The sequence below is a fragment of the Trichomycterus rosablanca genome, chromosome 22, assembly GCF_030014385.1.
Source record: "Trichomycterus rosablanca isolate fTriRos1 chromosome 22, fTriRos1.hap1, whole genome shotgun sequence".
Lineage (NCBI taxonomy): Eukaryota > Metazoa > Chordata > Actinopteri > Siluriformes > Trichomycteridae > Trichomycterus > Trichomycterus rosablanca.
This window is the reverse complement of record NC_086009.1, coordinates 2390274-2411544: the sequence shown is the minus strand read 5'-3', so window position 1 is coordinate 2411544 and position 21271 is coordinate 2390274. Positions and strand designations below refer to the sequence as shown.

Below are 21271 nucleotides of genomic sequence, written 5' to 3'. Positions count from 1 at the left end.
TAACCACTGAGCTACAACCATCCTGGTGTCTTGGTGACCGTATTGTGTTTACTGGTTCCTTGGTTGTGTGCGTGTACGTGTGTGTGTGTGTGTGTGTGTGTGTGTGTGTGTGTGTGTGTGTGTGTGTGTGTGTGTGTGTGATGAACGGAGAGAGCGCTGTGATTAAATCCTGGCCAGCTGAGCACAAGCTCGCTCACCCTGAAGTGAGGAGTTAGGATCAGGTTACACTAAAGCTAACGTCGACCCTAATGAACTAAAAAGGCCCACAAATCCTCGGTCAGCACTCAGGGCTGCACTTCAGCGCCTCCCGCGGGAGACGGGCGGGGCAGGGACAGCAGGGCTATACATTATAGAGCGGCGCGTTTCAGGTTCGCAGTCCATCATCCGTTTCATCTGCGTCAGGAACGAGAGCGCTCTTAGTGTCCGGTGTGTGTGTGTGTGTGTGTGGGAATACTGCGTGTGTTCGGTAAATGTGAGTGAGAAACTTTGGGCTCTAATGGGCGAAAGTCTTCACACCCCGTCCTTTATCTGCTCCAGGGTCCATTCAGTTCAGGGGGCTTCTCATTTTTTATCTTCTCAGAGTCTTTTTAAAGTCGTAGAGAAAGAAAGTTTAATGGAAATGAAATAAGGAAACTGAAACAACTGAAATTGACAAAAGATTTCCTGATGTTTTTAATGTTTGGGAATGAAACAAAGGCGATACTTCTCCATCTGCTCAGGTCTGTAGCTTAATAAATAAAAAATCAATAAATAAATACATAAATAAATAAATAAATAAAAAATAAAGGTACTCAAACATATTGTGCAAATAAACAAATAAATAAATAAATACTCATAAGTTAATTAGTTTGACATTCATTAATAGCTGCAGGGTTGTTTTGTTCTTTAGCTTTTTTTGTTCTCATTTTTTCCTCTAACTATTTATGTTCCATGTTTACTTGCGGTGTGATTTTAGCAGAACCTAAGTAATTTGCAATGCCCCCTCATAGGTTGCTGGGGTTTGACCATCCCTGCTAGGTCGTCCTTCTTACAAATACAATCTTTCATCTAGTCCTGGATCTGGTGAACGTGTTTCCGAGAGTGTCGTTCGTTCAGGATTCTGTTTTGTCCTTCGCGCTTTCTTTGTGCCGTCCGTTCTGAACTGACGTGTGAAAAGTGAGTTCCGGTCGCGATGGCAGCGGTGATGATGAGACAGAGACGTTCCTCACGTTTCTCTTCCGCCTCATGTTTTCTGGTCCACTTTACGTCTCGTCTGCATGTTTGAGGCGTGTGTGACATCGTTGCGAACACTTTGCCCCAGATTCTCTCGTATTTTCAAGCATTTCAATAAGTCGGTGAGTACGAAAGTCCATTTTCATTTCCAGGGAAAGTTTTTTTCCTCCCAGGCTGCATTAAGTGTCTGTGACTAAAGAATCAAGGGGTTTTTTTGTCGACAGGGGAATGGGGGGGTGGGGGGGTGATGAACGGAGCGAGAGCGCCGCATCATCATTTCCGGAGAGTCCTCTCAAGGCTGAGCCTGCGTACCGTTAGAGGAAGGAATCCGTGTCTTGTCCTTGCTCGACCCTCTGCGCTGGAGGCTGTTAGCGCTGCCGGATCCTTCTCCTCGCTCCGCCCTCTCGCTACGGTCTCCACCCCCTTCGGAGCGGCGCGAGTTCTGACGAGTGGGGGTGCCCGGCGAGCGAGAGGAAATCCCGTTCTTCTCATCTGCGACAGACACAGAACCAGTGATGGCATAGTTACCTTTAAAAAGTAACTTAGTTACTTTATTGATTACTTGATTTTAAAAGTAACTAAGTTAGATTACAAGTTACTTTATTAGTTACATTCAGCAGCTGCCATAATGCAACTGGAGCTGCGTAGGCGATTGAAGCGGAATAAGAAACAAGAAAGACGTGGAAAACGGAGTCCTCTGTTCACAAGTGTAAGTAAGATAAATAAAATATAATTTTTAGAGACAAATAAATAACAAAAAGACGATAAATATCCAAAATTTGGCGAGTGGGGTTCGTAATGAGTCTGTAACTATGGTGATATTACGTCATCACGTCCTCACGTGTAGTACGTAGCGGTGTTGTGTGCATACTGCACACTTCTGTACTGAAGGTATGTACTTCTTTACCGGCCGAGTAGTGCATACTTCCTCCAATCTAGTGCATACTCTGTAAGTATGCGATTTCGTACGCAGCTCGTGACTTAATTGTCGCATAGGCCAGACGTCACTCTCCGAGACGCAAAAATAGTAACGCACAGTAACTTGGATAAGTAACTTTAATCTGATTACTGGATTGGAAATAGTAACGCGTTAGATTACTCGTTACTGAAAAATGTGGTCAGATTAGAGTAACGCGTTACTAAGTAATGCGTTACTGACATCAGTGCACAGAACGTTTATGTATGTTAACATAACAGTATTTATTTCTACTTTATTTTAGCATAGCCAATTAGTCTTCCGCTGCTGGAGACCCCAGTCACATTTGAGGAGGGTAGATTTGCCTGACACACTTGCTTTTAAATATGTCATATAAATAAACAGTTTGTCTCATTGGCAGAGCTTTGAAAAGGTCAATCATATTGTAATTTCAGTGCAGTGGCAAGCTGTAAATGCTGAGCACCAAAGCAGTGAATGTGCACAGTGCACAGCTCTCAAGGTAGCACACCACAAAAGCAGTTTTGCCCACTATTGTATGATCGTGAAGCCTCTGCATGGCAGATACAGGATTTGAACCCTCAACCTTCTGATGGTCTTCATTCATAGTTAAATTGTGGCCCAAATGTTACGCTCACCGGCAAGTGTCTGTACAGACGGCTGGTCGTGAGTGCTGAGAAGTTGAGCCTGGATGGTCTCCACCACTCTCTTAAACCTGCGACTGGGTCCTAAAGCACAAAAACGAACCAAACCAGTCAGTGAACCTGCACAGAATACCTCCCCCCACACACACACACACAGTGATTGTATACCTGATATGAGGGAGAAGGTGACACTAAAGATTCCGGCCTCCCTTTTCCCCTCTCTCTCCCGCTCTCGTTCTCTCTCCCCCTCAGAGAATCCGATGTCCACCTGGAACTTGACCGGCTTCTGGAAGACTGAGGATCCGCCAGAGGATTTGTATTCCGCCCGAAAACTGGTCTGGGAGACCACGCTGTGGCTTAGTGAGGGGATCTGAGGAACAGAGTGTAGCACAGGGAGTGAAATAAAAGAGGAAAAAGAGCGTAAGAGAAAACGTGAAAGGGTACAAAAGGTGATGGATGGAGTAATCACTAACTGAGAGAAAGGCGTGGACGATGTCGGCCTTGATGGAGCTCAGTGGTTTGTCACGGATCACAAGAAAAATCTGCTCCTCCTTCTCCAGACTGATGAAATTCCCAAACCACGACTTCTTAGCCAGTCTGCATGAAACAGACGACATAATAAACACACACACACACACACACACACACTCTCTCTCTCTAAATCTAGAGGAATCACATCATGCCCGCTCTGAATACTCACTCTGGACTCGACTCTGGGGTTAGACTGGACATGTCCTCTGAAGTAGGAACTACAGACGGAAAGAAGAAAGATTTTTATGCCAAGAACGTCAACAGAGGAAAATGATGCTGGTTTATTTCAACAATGATGCTGTCGCTACGTCTAGTGATTTAAACTGTTCTCAGGTAAGATTTATAGTCCTGTGTATAAAACCCTTAAAGATAGATAGAAAGTCAGTTATTACAGCAGCTCAAGATAAATTAAAGCAAAAAGTAGTAAAGTACACAGGTATTATTGTTCAACACTATGTAATTATTCAAATCGAATAATAAATGTAGTATGTAATATAAAAAAGTGTAATTTCAGTAAATATGTTTGGATGTGATATGTACTATGTAATACAGTAAACTGTTGTAATGTGTTCTTTGCATATATATATATATATACCTATACCCACCTATTCAGTGATTTTGGGCTTTAAAGCATCAGTTTACATGCAAAATATTTCAGATTCTTAAAAGTTTAAAGAGTCCAGATCAACCAATTAACCAGATAAAAATTTTTTATCATTGGCTTAGCAAAACAAAGCAAAACAACTCATCTGCATGATAGTTTAGCCTAGCAAGCACATTATAGTGCTCAGATATTAACAAAATCAGTGTCAGGAAGCCTTACAATCTTACAGTGACTTGTTTCAGTTGGTGGGCATTACTTTAGGATTGTTGATTGTTGTGTAGGTAATTTCAGGTGATTGCAAGGTGATTAAACCCATTTTATCATAAATAAAGATGAAAACTGACTGAAATCTGTTCAATGCTAACCAAATTTGCTGTGGCGATCACATGACTTTCTGATCTCTGGTACCTCACTATTAACCACTGTGAATTTAACCAAACCTGAACCCCTAAACACCGTCCAAAATCCCCCATAATCCCCGTCTCACCCTGTAGCTTGCGGCGGTGGAAGCGCGGCGAGCCCAGCAGGTTGTTCTTGAAGGAGTTGAGGCGCGTCCTCCAGTGGGCGGAGCTGCTGGCGGCCATCCCTCCGCCTGCGCCGGGGCTTGAGGGTGGAGTGAGGGACAGGGAGCCACCGCCCACACCGCCGCCAGCCCCGCCCCCGTCAGCCCGCGAGGAGGAAGAGGAGGAGGAGGAGGAGGGCGGGGTGGGAGGGGGGTGCTGGGGGGTCCCCGAGGGGGTATGGAGTGGGGAGTCCTGGGGCGTGACCTGCGACACATGGGCAGAGTTAGGATAGATGGACTTAGTGACGGACTTCAGAACCGAGGGCGCGGGGAAGAAGAAGAAGCGAGGGATGGGGGACAGGAGCGGAGACGGCGAGGGGGAGGGGGAGGGCGGCGTCTGCAGGGGCAAAGACTTCATGGACTGCAGGTGCGGCCGCTCCGTGGCGGCCTTGGACGGCAGGGTCTGGGTTTTGGGGTCGGGCTGATGCTGCGCCGCCCGGGGAGAGGCGCCGCTTCCCGGTTTGGCGTCTTTGGTTTTGGCGGCAGAGGCAGAGGTCACCTCAGACTGGCTGAACGTGAAAACCGGACTCTGACGAGGCGGGAGAGAGAGAGGGGGGAGGACAGGAGGATGGAGGAGGACAGAAGGATGGAGGGGTGGAGAGAGAGAGAGAGAGAGAGAGGAATGGTGATGAGAGTTAATGAGAGTTATGGTTCATGATTAACAAGAACAGAGTTACACTGAACATGGAAAATGATGCGAGTTTTTGAACAGTACAGGAACGTTAGAGAGCAGTTTGTTAATATTTGTTAATATTTTTGATAGCGTTAGAGAAGAAACTGTAAAGCATCTCAGCTGCACCTTCATGAAGCTCCATGATGGATGTAAAGCAAACTTACTCTGGGGCTGCTCAGTGGGCTGGACGACAGACCGGTCGAAGCTCCGCTCACCGAGCGAGATCTGCCCGGAATTCAAGAAAATCACAGTTACATACAGAGCCATGCTGACTTATATCTATTAAAGATGAGCAAAAACGTGAGCTACAGTAGCTCGTCTGTAGGATCGGACCACAAGGGCCAGCCTTCGCTCCCCACGTGCATCAATGAGCCTTGGCCGCTCATCACCCTGTCGCCGTTTTACCACTGTTCCTTTCTTGGACCACTTTTGATAGATACTGACCACTGCAGATCGTGAACACCCCACAAGAGCTGCAGTTTTGGAGATGCTCTGACCCAGTCGTCTAGCCGTCACAATTTGACCCTCATCAAACTCGCTCAGATCCTCACGCTCGCCCATTTTTCCTGCTTCTAACATCAACTTTGAGGATAAAATGTTCACTTGCTGGCTAATATATCCCCCCCACTAACAGGTGCCGTGATGAAGGGATGATCAGTGTTATTCACTTCACCTGTCATTGGTCATAATGTTATGCCTAGTCGGTGTAATAAACTACTCCGGTGTTCAACCTGTGCAAATGTGGTTAATAAAATCCGTTTTATTTATTTAAGATGAAGTTTTATACCTTGTTTTCATTCATGACTGGACAGGTACTTACAGGTTACCCATGATTCATTAGTTCAAGTTATGGCCAATTTTGTATCTCCAATTAATCTGACTGCATGTTTTTGTATTGTGGGAGGAAACCCACACAGACACGTGGAGAACATGCAAACTCCCCACAGAAAGGACTTTGACCACTCCGAATGGGAATCGAATAACCAGGGCCTTAATAACTATCAGTGCCTCAGAATAACATATTAACATGATAAAAGTATTAAACACAATTATTCTTTAATAAAGAAGCATGAGGTTGTAGTAAGTCTGGGGTTCAAACCTCTGGCTGTGTGCTGAGGTATCCAGAGCTCTGCGGGGTGGTGTGGGGGAGCCCTGATCTGTCACGCTCAGCACCTCCAGGCTCTTCCTCTCGGGCCGGCATCGGCCGTGACGGGTCAGCATGGGCGAGTCCACGCGCTTACGGGGAGGATCTGAAGAGCACAACAGACAGTCATGGTTTATCCACAATACAAATCTCAAATAATACACACACACACTCACTTTATAACTACACTATATGGACAAAAGTATTGGGACGCCCCTTCTAATTTATGAATTCATCTGTTTCAGCCACAACAATAACTAACAGATGTTAGTTGTTAGATATAAAGGAAATTATGTGCTTTCAACTTTGCAGCAACAGTTTAAGGAAGGTCCTTTCCTGTTCCAGCATGACTGTGCCCCTGTATACAAAGCAAAATCTATAAAGATATTGCTTGATTTAAAGACCAACTGAACAGCTCTGGAATAAACTGGAACATCTACTGCCATACAAATGCTCTTCTGACTGAACGGGCACAAATTCCCACAGACATACTTCAAAGCCTCGTGAAAAGCCTTCCTTCTAAGTGTGGCTGTTGTTATATAGCTAATAAGATCACATAAAGGTCACTCTATATTAATAACATTTGTTTTTGAAATGGAACGTACAACAAGCTCATGCTCAGGAATCCAAATACTTTAGGCCATATAGTGTCTATGTGTTTGCTTTACTGCTTCTCACCAACATCATTCCTGTGTGGGAGGTCCTCGTCCTCATAGCTGGGGTAGCGCTCCTTCCTGTCCAGCAGCAGATAGTAGATCATCTTCTCCTGGTTCTCTCTGAGAAATCAGACAGACCTGCATCAGGACTCTTAAACCGACACGCCCGTATTCACTCACGCCCGGACCGGACGACCCTACAGACACACTCACTCTTCACACTGAAGGTCCCGGGTGAGCTTGACCCGATCTCTGAAGCAGCCGAGGGAGTGCATACTGTCCAGCACGTCGGGGTCCAGCTCGGTCAGGGACAGGATCCTCTTCACGCATACCCGCCGCGGAGGAGGCTGTTCCGGACACGGCTCGTTACGGCCTCCGCTGAGAGAGGGAGACGTTACACGTCACGATAAATAACCAATGCTGATAAAACACTACTATCTCTCTACGCTCCTGAGAAGAGGGCATGTCTAAACTCTTAGATCCCTACTCCTACTGAGGCGCCTTAATTCTGAGTGATAATTTGACTGAATAACGAGGGAGCGCCCGACACCTCTTTTCTTACAAAAAAAATTACAAATAAGGCGGACAAATATAATGCGGCGCAACCAACGGAGTTCTTATCAAATGTAAATAAATTCTCATTGATGTTTAATGTGTATAAAAGTGTCGTTTATTTGTAAATTCGGGCTTTGTCAGGGACAGTTTAACCATTTTCGATACACGGAGGGAGACGTTAGCTGGCGTGCTAGCGGGTTGTGCCGCCTCAGCCCATCGGTTTAAACGTCCTGAGGCTAACTGTGTCTGGCTTAGTAAGCTAAAACTGCCGTGACGGGAGCAGTGTGTCTAAATAATCTGCCTTATGAGTCCATGTCTTATTAGGATCCTCTCTACTGAGGCAGCTGATCAGGTAGGCAGCAGGGCAGCTCACTAGGTTTTCAGACAGACCCAGAATGTTTAGTAAGAAGGTTTGTACAGGATAATAGTTACACATTGGTGAAGGGCAGGTAGAATAATGGAACAGTTGCTACTCACATGTACCAGGGGTGTTTCTGTATTGCTTCCAACTGTAAAACATACAGTTATTGTGTACATTACTGTGTTACAATTACAATTATTCTTTATGTTACTAGAATAATAGAGGAAACAAAAGCATCTGTGATTTAACAACAGCAAATGATTTAAAAAATACTCTGTGCGTGTGTGTGTGTGCGTGTGTGTTTGTGTGTGTGTGTGTATATATATCAATACCGTGAGGCGTTTTTCAGAGTTGACCTCGATCATGCCCCGGAGGAGAGCCTGGCAGTCCGGAGGTATGAAATGAGGCATGTGGAAGACGCCGCTCTTCACCTTTTCCAGCAGCTGCCGCAGGTTATCGTGGTCGAACGGCAGCGCGCCCTGCCATGATCGGAAATGAAATGCGTTTAAAAATGCACAGGGTTGGATTTTTTGCTCTAGTGGTTGCTGTGTGAATTACAGATGATATTTTCCCACCAGAAACATAGTATTCTTATAGACTAAGTATTTATACAGAGAGTCGAGACGAGAGGAAACACAGTATTTACAGTACTTACGGACTTACAGAACCGTGACAGTGTATTGTCTAAGCAATTATGGGTTTATGGCCTTGCTTAAGGGTCCAACAGTGGCAGCTACCTTTCGATTACTAGTCCAGTACCTTAACCGCTAGGCTACACCTGTCCTGCAGACGTTATATTTTCAGTCTTTCATCAAACTATTTTGGAAAAATCTTTATACAAGAGGGAACTCTTTTCACTCACACAGTGGTAAATTACGCTAGGGTTCGAATCCCTGGGGGTGCTATCAGCCGGTCGTGCTTCTACATGCGGACATGATTAGCTGTTTCTGGGGATTGAGGGGGAAAAGGCTTTGAGATGGATTGGCATCCTGTTCACGGTGTGTTGCAGCATTGTGCCTAGTGTTTCCTAAAAAACTGGACCCACTGTGACCCTGACCCGGATAAAAAGGTACATATTGTCATTCTGACCAAGCAGTCTTTAACCGTGCATTTAAACTAAATGGCCGAAGATATTTGGACACCTGACCATGAGCTTGTCGGACATCCCAAAGAGCACTGGAATCATGCTGGAGAAAAAAAAAAAGGACCTTCCCTAAACTGTTGCCTAATAAAGCAAAAACAAACGTAGGTGAATAGATATACTGACTCACCACAAGCAAAGCAAACAGGATGACGCCACAGCTCCAGACGTCTGCCCTGCGACCATCGTACTTCTCCCCCTGCTCATGACATCATAACATATCATGACATCAAACCTCGCGCCCATCCCTAATCTACACACCCCTCAGATTAAAGTGCATGCACAGCAGACTTACCCTAATCACTTCAGGACAGGCGTAATGAGGAGACCTGCAATTACACCACACACACACACACACACAGTCCGTTTTATTTTTAACGTTCTGGTCCATACAGATGGCACACACACACACACTCGGTAGGGGCCTGCTGAAGTCACAGGAAAATGTGCTTAATCACAGATTTCACAGATTTTTTAAGAAAAGAGCCACATTTCACGTCAGTCATTAAATTACACTCATAAAGTGAATGATAGAATAAATAGCAGCTACATCACACAGCACAGCTACCTTAATGGTTTCAGGGTAAACCTAGAACATCCAGCGACGGTCTCCAAGACTAAAATTCTCGTCCGTGTCTTAACACACGTCCTCTGCGTCCACAGAATTGGTGTTTTCCAAATCAGTTACCTGAGTCGTGTTTTTAGCTGCTTTACTTCGATATCTTGGACGTTTTGGCTTAGCGATTGCTGACTGAATTGCCGTAGGATTGCTAGGGCGCCTCATAGCGCAAATTAACCAGTGAACGTGCGGCACTTGAGCGCTACACGAATGAAAAACTTTCAATGGCTAAACACAAACCCCAAATGGCATATTACACAGTAAAAAGGCTCGGCGAGGGCAAACTCACCCGCAGCTCGTCTCCAGCAGGCTGTCTCCCACCTGTAGAGAAGCCATGCCAAAGTCTGCCACCCGGATGTTGTTCTTCTCATCCAGTAGGAGGTTTTCTGGTTTCAGATCTCTGTGACTGAACAGACAGACAGACAGACAGACAGACAGACAGACAGACAGACAGAAAGGACAAACGTGATGCGAAGTGAAAAGTGCAAATTATGCCTTAGGATCTGTTTGGAATGGACGCTACAGTAATTCAGGCAGCTAAGCAATGCATTGTAGAGTCTGGTCCTCTGTGTTTAATGACATTTTGCCGTTAAAATAATGAGCTACAAGATCTGTGGGAATAATTACAACAAGCTGATGACCTCGATTTTCATGTTTTACCACAGTTTTATTCTAACCAGGGTCGTGGTGGGTACAGTTTCCCCAGAATCACTGGGCATAATTGTGTAATATTTACATTTTCAGCATTTAGCAAATGCTTTTATCCAAAGAGACTTACAGTGCCGTGACAGTATATTGTCTAAACAGTTGAGGGTTAAGGGCCTTGATCAAGGACCCAACAGTGGCAACCTGGCAGTGGTGGGGCTTGAACCACAAACCTGGTACTAGTCCAGTACTTAAACTGCTAAACTACAACCGCCCTTATACACCCTGTACAGTACGCCAATCCATCGTGGCACCTTGGCCACCTTTCAGACATAGCCGAGCATGTCTGTATGTCGACGCCCAACTGGCTGATAGCATCAGGGATTCAAACCCTGGATTCCAGCGCCACAGCGCCCACTGTTCAGTTCTACCAAGAATCGATTTCTGTTCTTTTTGCCACGTATGCCCCTCATAAACTGCAGCATCACCAGCGTATATAAAACCAGGCAGACGGGCGTAAAGAATCATACAAGATCAACCACACAGCACAAAGCAAAGTTTACACATTAAGAAGTAGATGTAGGTCAAAAATAAAGCAGTTGTGCATAATTCATTACCACAGACTACAGGAAGGATTCTGAATCATCTTGTGCTTCTTTGACGGGAACTCGTGGTCCACAGGTTGAATCCTCACATTAAAGACAAACACTAAGCCACGCCCAAGCGCCAATTTTCTCAGAAAGGTCAACATTCGTTATCCACTACAATATCTGATCAGATCACCTCTTCAACACCCTCAAACAAGAACAATCCCTAAAAACGAGCCGTCGTGCTGTCGCGTGTGCTGGATTTACCATATGGAATGACTGTGGCAGAAATCCAGCGCTGAGATGATCTGCCTGAAGAATTTACGCGCTTCTTTCGGGGTCAGTCTGCCTTTCTTCACCAGGTAGTCGAAGAGTTCGCCACCAGACACGTGCTCCAGCACCAGATACCTGCAGAGAGATACACAGGCTCATGAACGTCCACACACACACTGTATATTATACACACACACACACACACACTGTATATCACACACACACTGTATATCATACACACACACACACACACTGTATATCATACACACACACACACTGTATATCATACACACACACAGGCTCATGAACGTCCACACACACACTGTATATCATACACACACACAGGCTCATGAACGTCCACACACACACTGTATATCATACACAGACACACACACACTGTATATTATACACACACACTGTATATCATACACACACACAGGCTCATGAACGTCCACACACACACTGTATATCATACACACACACACACACACTGTATATTATACACACACACTGTATATCATACACACACACTGTATATCATACACACACACAGGCTCATGAACGTCCACACACACACTGTATATCATACACACACACACACTGTATATTATACACACACACTGTATATCATACACACACACTGTATATCATACACACACACAGGCTCATGAACGTCCACACACACACTGTATATCATACACACACACACACACTGTATATTATACACACACACACTGTATATCATACACACACACTGTATATCATACACACACACAGGCTCATGAACGTCCACACACACACTGTATATCATACACAGACACACACACACTGTATATTATACACACACACTGTATATCATACACACACACTGTATATCATACACACACACAGGCTCATGAACGTCCACACACACACTGTATATCATACACACACACACACACACTGTATATTATACACACACACTGTATATCATACACACACACTGTATATCATACACACACACAGGCTCATGAACGTCCACACACACACTGTATATCATACACACACACTGTATATCATACACACACACACTGTATATTATACACACACACTGTATATCATACACACACACACTGTATATCATACACACACACACTGTATATCATACACACACACACACACACTGTATATCATACACACACACACTGTATATCATACACACACACACACTGTATATCATACACACACACACACACACTGTATATCATACACACACACACTGTATATCATACACACACACACACACACTGTATATCATACACACACACACTGTATATCATACACACACACACACACACACTGTATATCATACACACACACACTGTATATCATACACACACACACACACACTGTATATCATACACACACACACACTGTATATCATACACACACACACTGTATATCATACACACACACACACACACTGTATATCATACACACACACACTGTATATCATACACACACACACACACACTGTATATTATACACACACACTGTATATCATACACACACACAGGCTCATGAACGTCCACACACACACTGTATATCATACACACACACACACTGTATATCATACACACACACTGTATATCATACACACACACACAGGCTCATGAATGTCCACACACACTGTATATCATACACACACACACTGTATATCATACACACACACACTGTATATCATACACACACACAGGCTCATGAACGTCCACACACACACTGTATATCATACACACACACACACTGTATATCATACACACACACTGTATATCATACACACACACAGGCTCATGAACGTCCACACACACACTGTATATCATACACACACACACACTGTATATCATACACACACACACTGTATATCATACACACACACACTGTATATCATACACACACACAGGCTCATGAACGTCCACACACACACTGTATATCATACACACACACAGGCTCATGAACGTCCACACACACACTATATCATACACACACACACTGTATATCACACACACAGTCACGAGCGAGTGGCGTTTGCACTTACAGATATTTGTTATTCTCATACACGTCGTGCAGCTTGAGAACATGAGGATGCTCGATTAGCTTCAGAATTGCGATCTCTCTCTCCACCTGCACACACAGACGGCGGAACGGCAAGCTAATTAGTCAGAAAAGCGGAAAGAGTGACGGACAGCAGCCGAGTGCAATTAGCAGATTCTTGTTAATTACAGATGCTTGTACAGTCACATTTTAAATAAGTAGACATCAAATAAAGAAGACAGATTAAACAAAGTGCTGGACGTAAGAATGCTCTCACGCTGGTTTAAATACAACAGAAGACGACAAATATGGCAAAACTCTGTTGCTCATGTAATGAGTATGAGATCTGGGGCACAGGTTACAGAATCTTCTGTATCCTTCCATGCCAATACAGCCGACATAAAGCAGAGATGACCGACATTTCTCCCCTAATCTGGTCGTATCCAATTACCCTGATTGTGTTACTCTACCGATACAACCCTTCACTGCTGACTGAGGAGCTTCGCAACTGACACACGCCCCCTCCGACACGTGGGCAGTACCGACTGCATCTTTTAACCTGCGCGAGGCGAGTTCATATGCGGATCAGCCTTGTGCACGGAGCGCCACACCCATTATTCCCCAACTCTGCACAGCTTTTGGGTGGAGCCCCACAGATGGACTCACACAAAGCCAAAATTGAATACATCCCCTCATATATCCACATGCTCAATTGCTTTTGAAATAGGTGTTGCCAGGCACATTTTTTGGGAAGGGGCGGGTGGTCCTAATGTTTTGGCTCAAAGGCCCATAAAACTTGAGTGTAAATGGTGTCATTTATCAATTTTTTGGGGGGTTTGGTGTTAAATTAAAACTTTTAGATACATTTTCTTTTAGCATAAGCTGAGAGTTTAGATTTTCTCTCTGAGTTTAACAGGAGAATTTGCAGATATACTATAAGGACAAGAAGTATTGGGACAAAATATGGTCCACCACCCAAAGAACCTGTTAATCTGGTCAGTGGAGGTTCCTTTTGATTGATAATTACACCCTCAGTAATTGTACAACCACATAGTTCACTTGTATGGTAAGTTTAGCTTATAAAGTAATAAATAAATGGAAGAATGTGAGTTTCTTTACCTTCATGAGTACGGATTCGGAGAGCTTTTCTCTGTTCACGATCTTTATGGCCACTTTCTGTCCTGTAATACAGTGGACGCCCAACTTCACCAGACCTGCAGAGAAAACACCAAAAGTTCATATTAGAAATACAGATACAGCCAGACAGGTACTGATCATGTTGCTTAATTTTTGGGTTATATGTACATATACACTATACTTATGGCCAAAAGTATTTGGACACCTAATTAGTTGGACGTCCAATTTAAAAAACAAATGCTATTAAAATAGTGACTTCTGTGTGATCGTTTCAGCTGTAACAACAGCCACTCTTCTGAGAAGGCTTCTGTGGGAATCTGTCACAATTTAGTCAAAATATGACACAATTTGTATGGCTGGGCACTGATGTTGGTCAAGAAAGCCTCAGTTGATGTTCCAGTTCATTCCAGAACTGTTCAGTAGGGCTGAAGTCAGAGTTTCTTTAAACCGAGCTTTACTTAAATTGTTTCTGCAAGTTGGAAGCCCGTAATTTCCTTCATATAATTAATGTATTACCCCTGTTAGCAGCTGTACCACACAAATTTAAAAAAAATATACAGGGTGTCCTAAATTTTTTGGCCATTTAGTGTTTGTATATGTAGTACTTTTGACCTCCGTCAGGATAAAAGGTTTCATCGCTGCTGTGATGTGAACACGGATGTTGGCTCAGGTCTACAGTGCACATAAACATTTAGATAATATATTGCTGCTCAGCCTCCCATCCCATCCCACTTCCTCTTCAATCACACATCATGGGCCGCGGCCAACAGATGACTTCACTGCAACGGCTGCGCAATCCCAGCATCCGAGAGCACAAAGAAGTCGGTGCTCATCAGACACACCGGTAATGCGATCCGGACCATAACGGAGCGCATCACGTCCTAAATTTCTGGACTAGATGTGTACGTCGACTGGAAATGCTCTTACAGTTATCATATCGCGTTCACCTACAAAGCAATTTCTGAACTATTCACCTGAACGCAGAGCTAACACACCTCGTAACAGTGCTGTCAGGAACTTACTTCCATTTTTCACCACTGCATTTAGCAGACACGGTTATCCAAAGTGACTTACAGTACTGGGACAGTATATTGTCCAAGCAATTGAGGGTTACAGGCCTTGCTCAAGGGACCAACAGTGGCTACCTTGCAGTGGTGAGGCTTGAACCAGCGACCTCTCGAATACTAGTCCAGTACCTTAACTGCTAGGCTACTGCTTTCTTCAGCTGTCCTGTTAATGTCCTGTTTGGACAGATCAGTGTCTTTATGGGAAGCGCTAACTACTCTCATCCATACACATGAGCTCACAGACGCCCAAGATAGCAACACATAAGGGCGAGAGAAGCACTGATTTGCTCCTGACCACGGAGGGCTTATGGAACTCTGGAGCTCAAAGTCTTGGCAGTAAAAACACACAGGAGTGTGTGTCCAAAAATATTGGTACCACTTTTATAAAGTTAAAACTGACCGAAGCGTATGTTCCATAAAACAGAACATAAATGTTCCTCTTGATTAATATTATTTGAAATATTGGTACCCTCAATGTAATAGTTCCCAGCACAGCCTTTGGAAACAGCGACTGCAATCAAGCATTTCCTGAAAATCCGAATAAGGTTCTCTGCTGGTAGTTTGACCCCTTTTGTTTTCAGCAAACTGATCCGGCTCTCCTGTGTTTGAGGGCTGCCATATTTCAACTGCAATTTCTACAAACGTTCAATAGAAATTAGATCAGGCCTCACAGCAGGTCACTTGTTCATTATCGGGTTTGTTTCAGGTCATTATCAATCAAAGTCCCCTGTGACTGAAGTAGCAAAGCATCCCCAAAACATCATTGGGCCTCCTTCATGTTATACAGAAGGCATAGTGTTCTTTCTTTCTTTCTTTTTTGACTTACTAAAAACTCTAACTTCGTTTTCATCTGTCCAAAGCACCTTCTCTTAGACAGACTGAGGTTTGTTAACATGAATGTTGGGCAAGTCTGGCCTTTTTGCGCCTCTTTGTAAAAAAAGGGGGACTATATTTTAATAAAATATTTAAGCCACATCTGTACATAAAATCAGCATAAGTGTAGCTGTATACTAAGGTAATATCACTATAGTAAAGGCAGCCTCATAATGGTAGCGGTAATCTGTATTTTTGATCAACTATTGTAATATAAAATGTAATACTGGCAAATACTGGCATTTCTAAACATCTGCGTGTATTATTTTAATATTATAGCTGATGCTTATTTTTAATACTTTTAATACTGTTATGCCAGCCCACAATGTTATGCCAGGTTACAATCTCAGTGTTGCTCTCAGTCGATTGGGCGTCTACACAGACAAGAATGGCTATGTCTAAGAAGGAAAGGGGGTGTGGCTGAGACCCTGTGGCAGATTGGCACCCTGTCCTGGGTATCCCTTGCGACCAGTGTTTGCTGGTGGAACAGGAACCGTTGCGGCCCTGACCAGGATTGCTGAGAGTAAATAAATGAATGAATAATAATGTCAATGATTAGAATCTTCACTTCAAGCTCAATTACTGTAGACATTCGTGTGAAAACAGATAATGTTTATGAATGGGGAGCCAATCTGATCTTCTACTACTACGACTACTACACACACACGCCGGCCTTGACCAACAGTGGAAGTAACCAGATCCAGGACGTCTGCAGTGGTGCTGAAGCAGGTGAAACAGTAGTGGATGTGAAACGCTCTCTCACCGAAACGACGCCGCTCCCCCCCATGCATTCATTATTTAACTCTCGAGCACGGAGGAGCATCAGCTGCACCCATCCTCCCGCGCAAGGAGCATCTTTTATTTATTATTTATTTATCACACACTTCAACACGTGTAAAAAAAGATAACCCGTTATTTATGGACAAATGTATATCGACACCCCTTTAACTTATTACGTACAGGTGTTTCAGCCACACCTAATACAAACAGGTGTAAAAAATAAATTATAATAATTATAACTAAATCACAACTTTACTGTTCCAGCTATAAGTGCCTGTCTGTCGAAATGTGCGCCCATTCAGTAAAAAGAGCATTTATGAAGACGTTGGATGTCAAAGCTCCAATTCATCCCAAAGGTGTTCTGTCCCACAGGGTTGAGATCAGGGCTTCGTCTAGGCCACTGACGTTCCTTTCCACCAAATCCATCAAACCACGTCTCTGTGGACCTCGCTTACGCCCAGCGGCGCCGTGATGCAAGAACAGGCAACGCAAGCGGCTCAAACACCTCGATCATCGCAAGAGATGAGACGTCCACATACTTTTGGTCATATAGTGGTCTTAAAGCATGCCACCACCACCTCCAGTCATTTTTATTACAGTGGATGGTCAGAATGTCGGGTCTGGAGCAGTACTGTGGGTCGATGCTCTCTCTGGTGCTCCGATATTGGTGTTAGATCAAAAATAGAAAGTGAAGAGCACTGGGTGGAGCTATTTTAAACTTTTTTACCATGGTACACCAATATACAGATGTACTGCCACATCCCTAATGCACTGAGGCTTTGCTAAACATCAACTCCGGCAGTGTGAAGAACAGCATAATAAAACGTTCCTTTACTGATGCGTAGCAACATTTTTGGAATGATTTTATCGTAAGAACAAGTGCTACCATTATTTAATCGATAATCTGAGTTCTGAACTGTACAGACAGGTGAAAGATGAACAGAACAACTTGATTTGGCTTTTTCAGGGTCTCATCAAAGCAAGGAAACAATCCAGTGTCTTTAAAATAAAACTCCTGTGCTGTGGAGGCCATTTTTACCAAGGTTTGGATCAACTTGTCCAGTGGTGGCCTTAGGTTGTGGGTTTGAATCCTGTCTCTGATATGCAGCTACTGTTGCAGTAGTGGTGCCGTACAATGGCTGACCCTGCGCTCTGACCCCAGCTTTCAAACACTACTGTACTGTACGCGTGTACACGTATATATGACGAATAAAGACGCTCGATTCTATTCTATCTTAGTCGGAAGGGTCACTGCAAATCAATACTAAGTAATTCTGACCTAACCTGATCAGTACGACGAAGCATTTCTATACTGACGAGGTCTCCTTAATATGACAGCGCCCCCATCCACAGGGTCCACGGGGCACAAGGTGTCACTAAATCAATGCCATGACCTTCACGGTAACCAGATTTCAACTCAACCGAACAACAACAGGATGTTTTGGAGCGACATGCTGACCACTATCACCATCAAAACAACAATAAACACTTGTTCAATCTCTACAGTTACAGAACATTTCTTAACACTGGGTCTGTTGTCACCTGTCTATAAATATGGATATGAGCAAAAGTATTGGGATGCCCCTTCTTATCGAATTCTTCTCGAATTCATGTGTTTCAGCCACATCAGTAACTAACAGGTGTAATAAATCAATTATATAGGAGAAATACGATGCTTCCATCTTTGTAGCAACAGTTTAGTGAAGGTTCGCTCCTGTTCCAGCATGACTGTACCCCTGTGCACAAAGCGAACTCTATAACAGGACAGTGGTAGCCTAGTGGGTAGAGCTTTGGGCTATCAAGTGAAAGGTTGAGAGTTCGAATCCCAGCTCTGCCACACAGCCACTGTTGGGTCCTTGAGCAAGGCCCTTAACCCTCTCGGCTCCAGGGGCGTCGTACAATGGCTGACCCTGCGCTCTGACCTCAACTTCCAAACTAGGATATGCTAGGATATGCGAAAACGAATTTCGTTGTACTGTACACGTGTATCTGTAAATATTACAAATTCTTCTATAAAAACATGAAGAAAAGCTTGATTTAATAGAAAATGCTGTTTTCACTGAATGGACACAAATTCCCACAGATATACCTCATACTCTTGGGTGTTGTTATAAATGAAAAAGGGCGGCACGGTGGCTAAGCGGGTAGCACTGTCGCCTCACAGCAAGAAGGTCCTGCGTTCGATCCACAGGTGGGGCGGTCCAGGTACTTTCTGTGTGGAGTTTGCATGTTCTCCCCGTGTCTGTGTGGGTTTCCTCCGGGTGCTCCGGTTTCCTCCCACAGTCCAAAGACGTGCAAGTGAGGTAAACTGGAGATACAAAATTGTCCATGACTGTGTTTGATATAAACTTGTGAACTGATGAATCTCCTGTAATGAGTAACTACCGTTCCTGTCATGAATGTAACCACAGTGTAAAACATAGAGGTCACTCCATTTTAATACCATTTGTTTTAGACATAGAGTGTCCAGCTAGGTCATAATCAGGTGTCCAAATACTTCTGGTCATATAGTGTAAGTGTGTATGTCAATCATTCGGTTACACTTACTGTATGTCCACTATTTAAGGTTAAACCCTGACCTCTCTGAGCATTCTGCAGTAACATATCTATAGTACTACGTTATCATAATAAAAGGTTTTAATTAAAATGTAATTTTGCTCGTACGTGTCTCTCCATTAACTCACGTTAAACCCGTCTGTCCACGTCACTGTCCATTCCAAATCACTTCAATCAAGTCAAATCACTTTATATTGTCAAATATACGCAATGACTTAATACACACTAGCATCAATCGTTCAATACATACAGGTTAAGCTATTAATGCACAGATGTCCATACATGACAGTATGCTGTACTGTGAGTCTGTAAAAAGGGAATAAGGAATGTAAATGTTTATAGCACGATATGTAGGGAGTAGAATAATTATTGTATAGTCATCATTCCCATCACATCTAAACATGGTACCGTAAAGTGTGTTTTGTTCGGTGTTGATGTAACGTTACCTGTTTGGCCCTTCCCCAGGGTCTTCTCCAGACGGTACGGCCCCACGTACTGAGCAGGGTGACTGCTCGACACCTCCTTGCTGGACATGGCGTTCGATATACCAGTTAATAAGTAACCGCACGATTCGAGATTCACTTGCACTTAATTCCACCGATATCTGTCCTGCCCTCTGATGACATTACAGAGGGGCTGCTGTGGTGTCCTTCTGATCACCTTTCTATTACACCCCGACAGATTTGGTGCTTCCGGGATGCTGCGGAGTCTAATCGTAGACCGAAAGGTTTCGACGCGGTCAAAATACGATCCAGGAGACACCAGGTGGTGCAGGGCGTGATCGGTCTTGGTTCCTTGGTCGGTCCGAGATATTGGTCAGTATTGGTCAGTCTGTAGATAAAAGATGTAGGAGACACCAGACCTTCTCTTGAGTCTTCACACTACATTGAGTAAATCTAGCTCAAGAATAAATTAATAAATGAGTCCACAATGCTATTGTCAAAAATGTGATAATTTATGTAAAGTGATGCACGCTCCTGTTTCTTGTTGACTAAGCATGATTTTTAGGATGTGTTTTAGGGATGGTTTGGTCTTGAATTACAGCGGGTTAAGACCAAAAATGTAAAAACGTAAAAAATAATAATCTTTGAGATACTGGGGGGTTTAGTATCCTCACTCTTGTTCACGTTGCTTAAAAATACATTCACTTGGTGTTTAAAGAATGCCGTCCCATATATTATTGACTAATCGAGAGACACTAGAAGTTCTGAGGTCTGTTTTTGTTCATTTTAGCTTAACATTAAATGTACAAGGTTTCTGTGTTTCAAGGATGCTGCGGTCACAAATGTCAGGTCCAAAATATACGTTTAGGTTCGGAAGGAGCACCTAGAGATTAACGATGATCTACAAGTAACCGGTCGATGTAAGGCCTGCTCTTGCTCTAGTTCCAAACCTGAGACGCCTAAATGTAAGTTTAGAACCAGAAAAAAAGATTCACTTTATTAAAAAATGATCTCTGAGACACCATGTGATGTGAGGCCTGAAATTGTGCTGATTTGAAGATGCTATGACCAAAAATGCTTAGAAAAATGCTTTTAAAGACACCAGGATGTGTTTGCTCCAGTTTGGTTTCTCCTTTTGTCAATAATCAGTGTATTGATTTGATGTTTTGGTCCTGAATAAGAGATGCAAAGGCCAAAAGTAAAA

General features: G+C 43.7%; 1 protein-coding gene across 1 annotated transcript; it reads right to left on the bottom strand.

Moving 5' to 3' along the window:
- Window positions 1-643: 643 nt before the first annotated feature.
- Window positions 644-20488, bottom strand: brsk1b (BR serine/threonine kinase 1b). Its single transcript, XM_063019062.1, has 19 exons — window positions 20071-20488; window positions 14331-14425; window positions 13216-13301; window positions 11136-11276; window positions 9926-10042; window positions 9313-9346; window positions 9148-9216; window positions 8209-8355; window positions 7993-8024; window positions 7174-7338; window positions 6983-7080; window positions 6260-6410; window positions 5325-5385; window positions 4413-5016; window positions 3491-3539; window positions 3264-3387; window positions 2959-3160; window positions 2785-2874; window positions 644-1704 (listed from the first exon to the last, which is right to left on the bottom strand). The coding sequence occupies exons 1-19, from the start codon at window positions 20156-20158 to the stop codon at window positions 1505-1507; spliced, it is 2553 nt and encodes an 850-aa protein (XP_062875132.1). The 5' UTR covers window positions 20159-20488; the 3' UTR covers window positions 644-1504.
- Window positions 20489-21271: the final 783 nt, after the last annotated feature.

Excerpts from the sequence above, each read along its gene's own strand:
- brsk1b (XM_063019062.1), bottom strand. The coding sequence starts at position 20,158 with ATGTCCAGCAAGGAGGTGTCGAGCAGTCACCCTGCTCAGTACGTGGGG. Across the intron at positions 9,347-9,925 it reads CTGCTGGAGACGAGCTGCGG|GTCTCCTCATTACGCCTGTC; the intron begins GTGAGTTTGCCC and ends GTGTAATTGCAG. Across the intron at positions 7,081-7,173 it reads CGGGACCTTCAGTGTGAAGA|AGAGAACCAGGAGAAGATGA; the intron begins GTGAGTGTGTCT and ends CTGATTTCTCAG.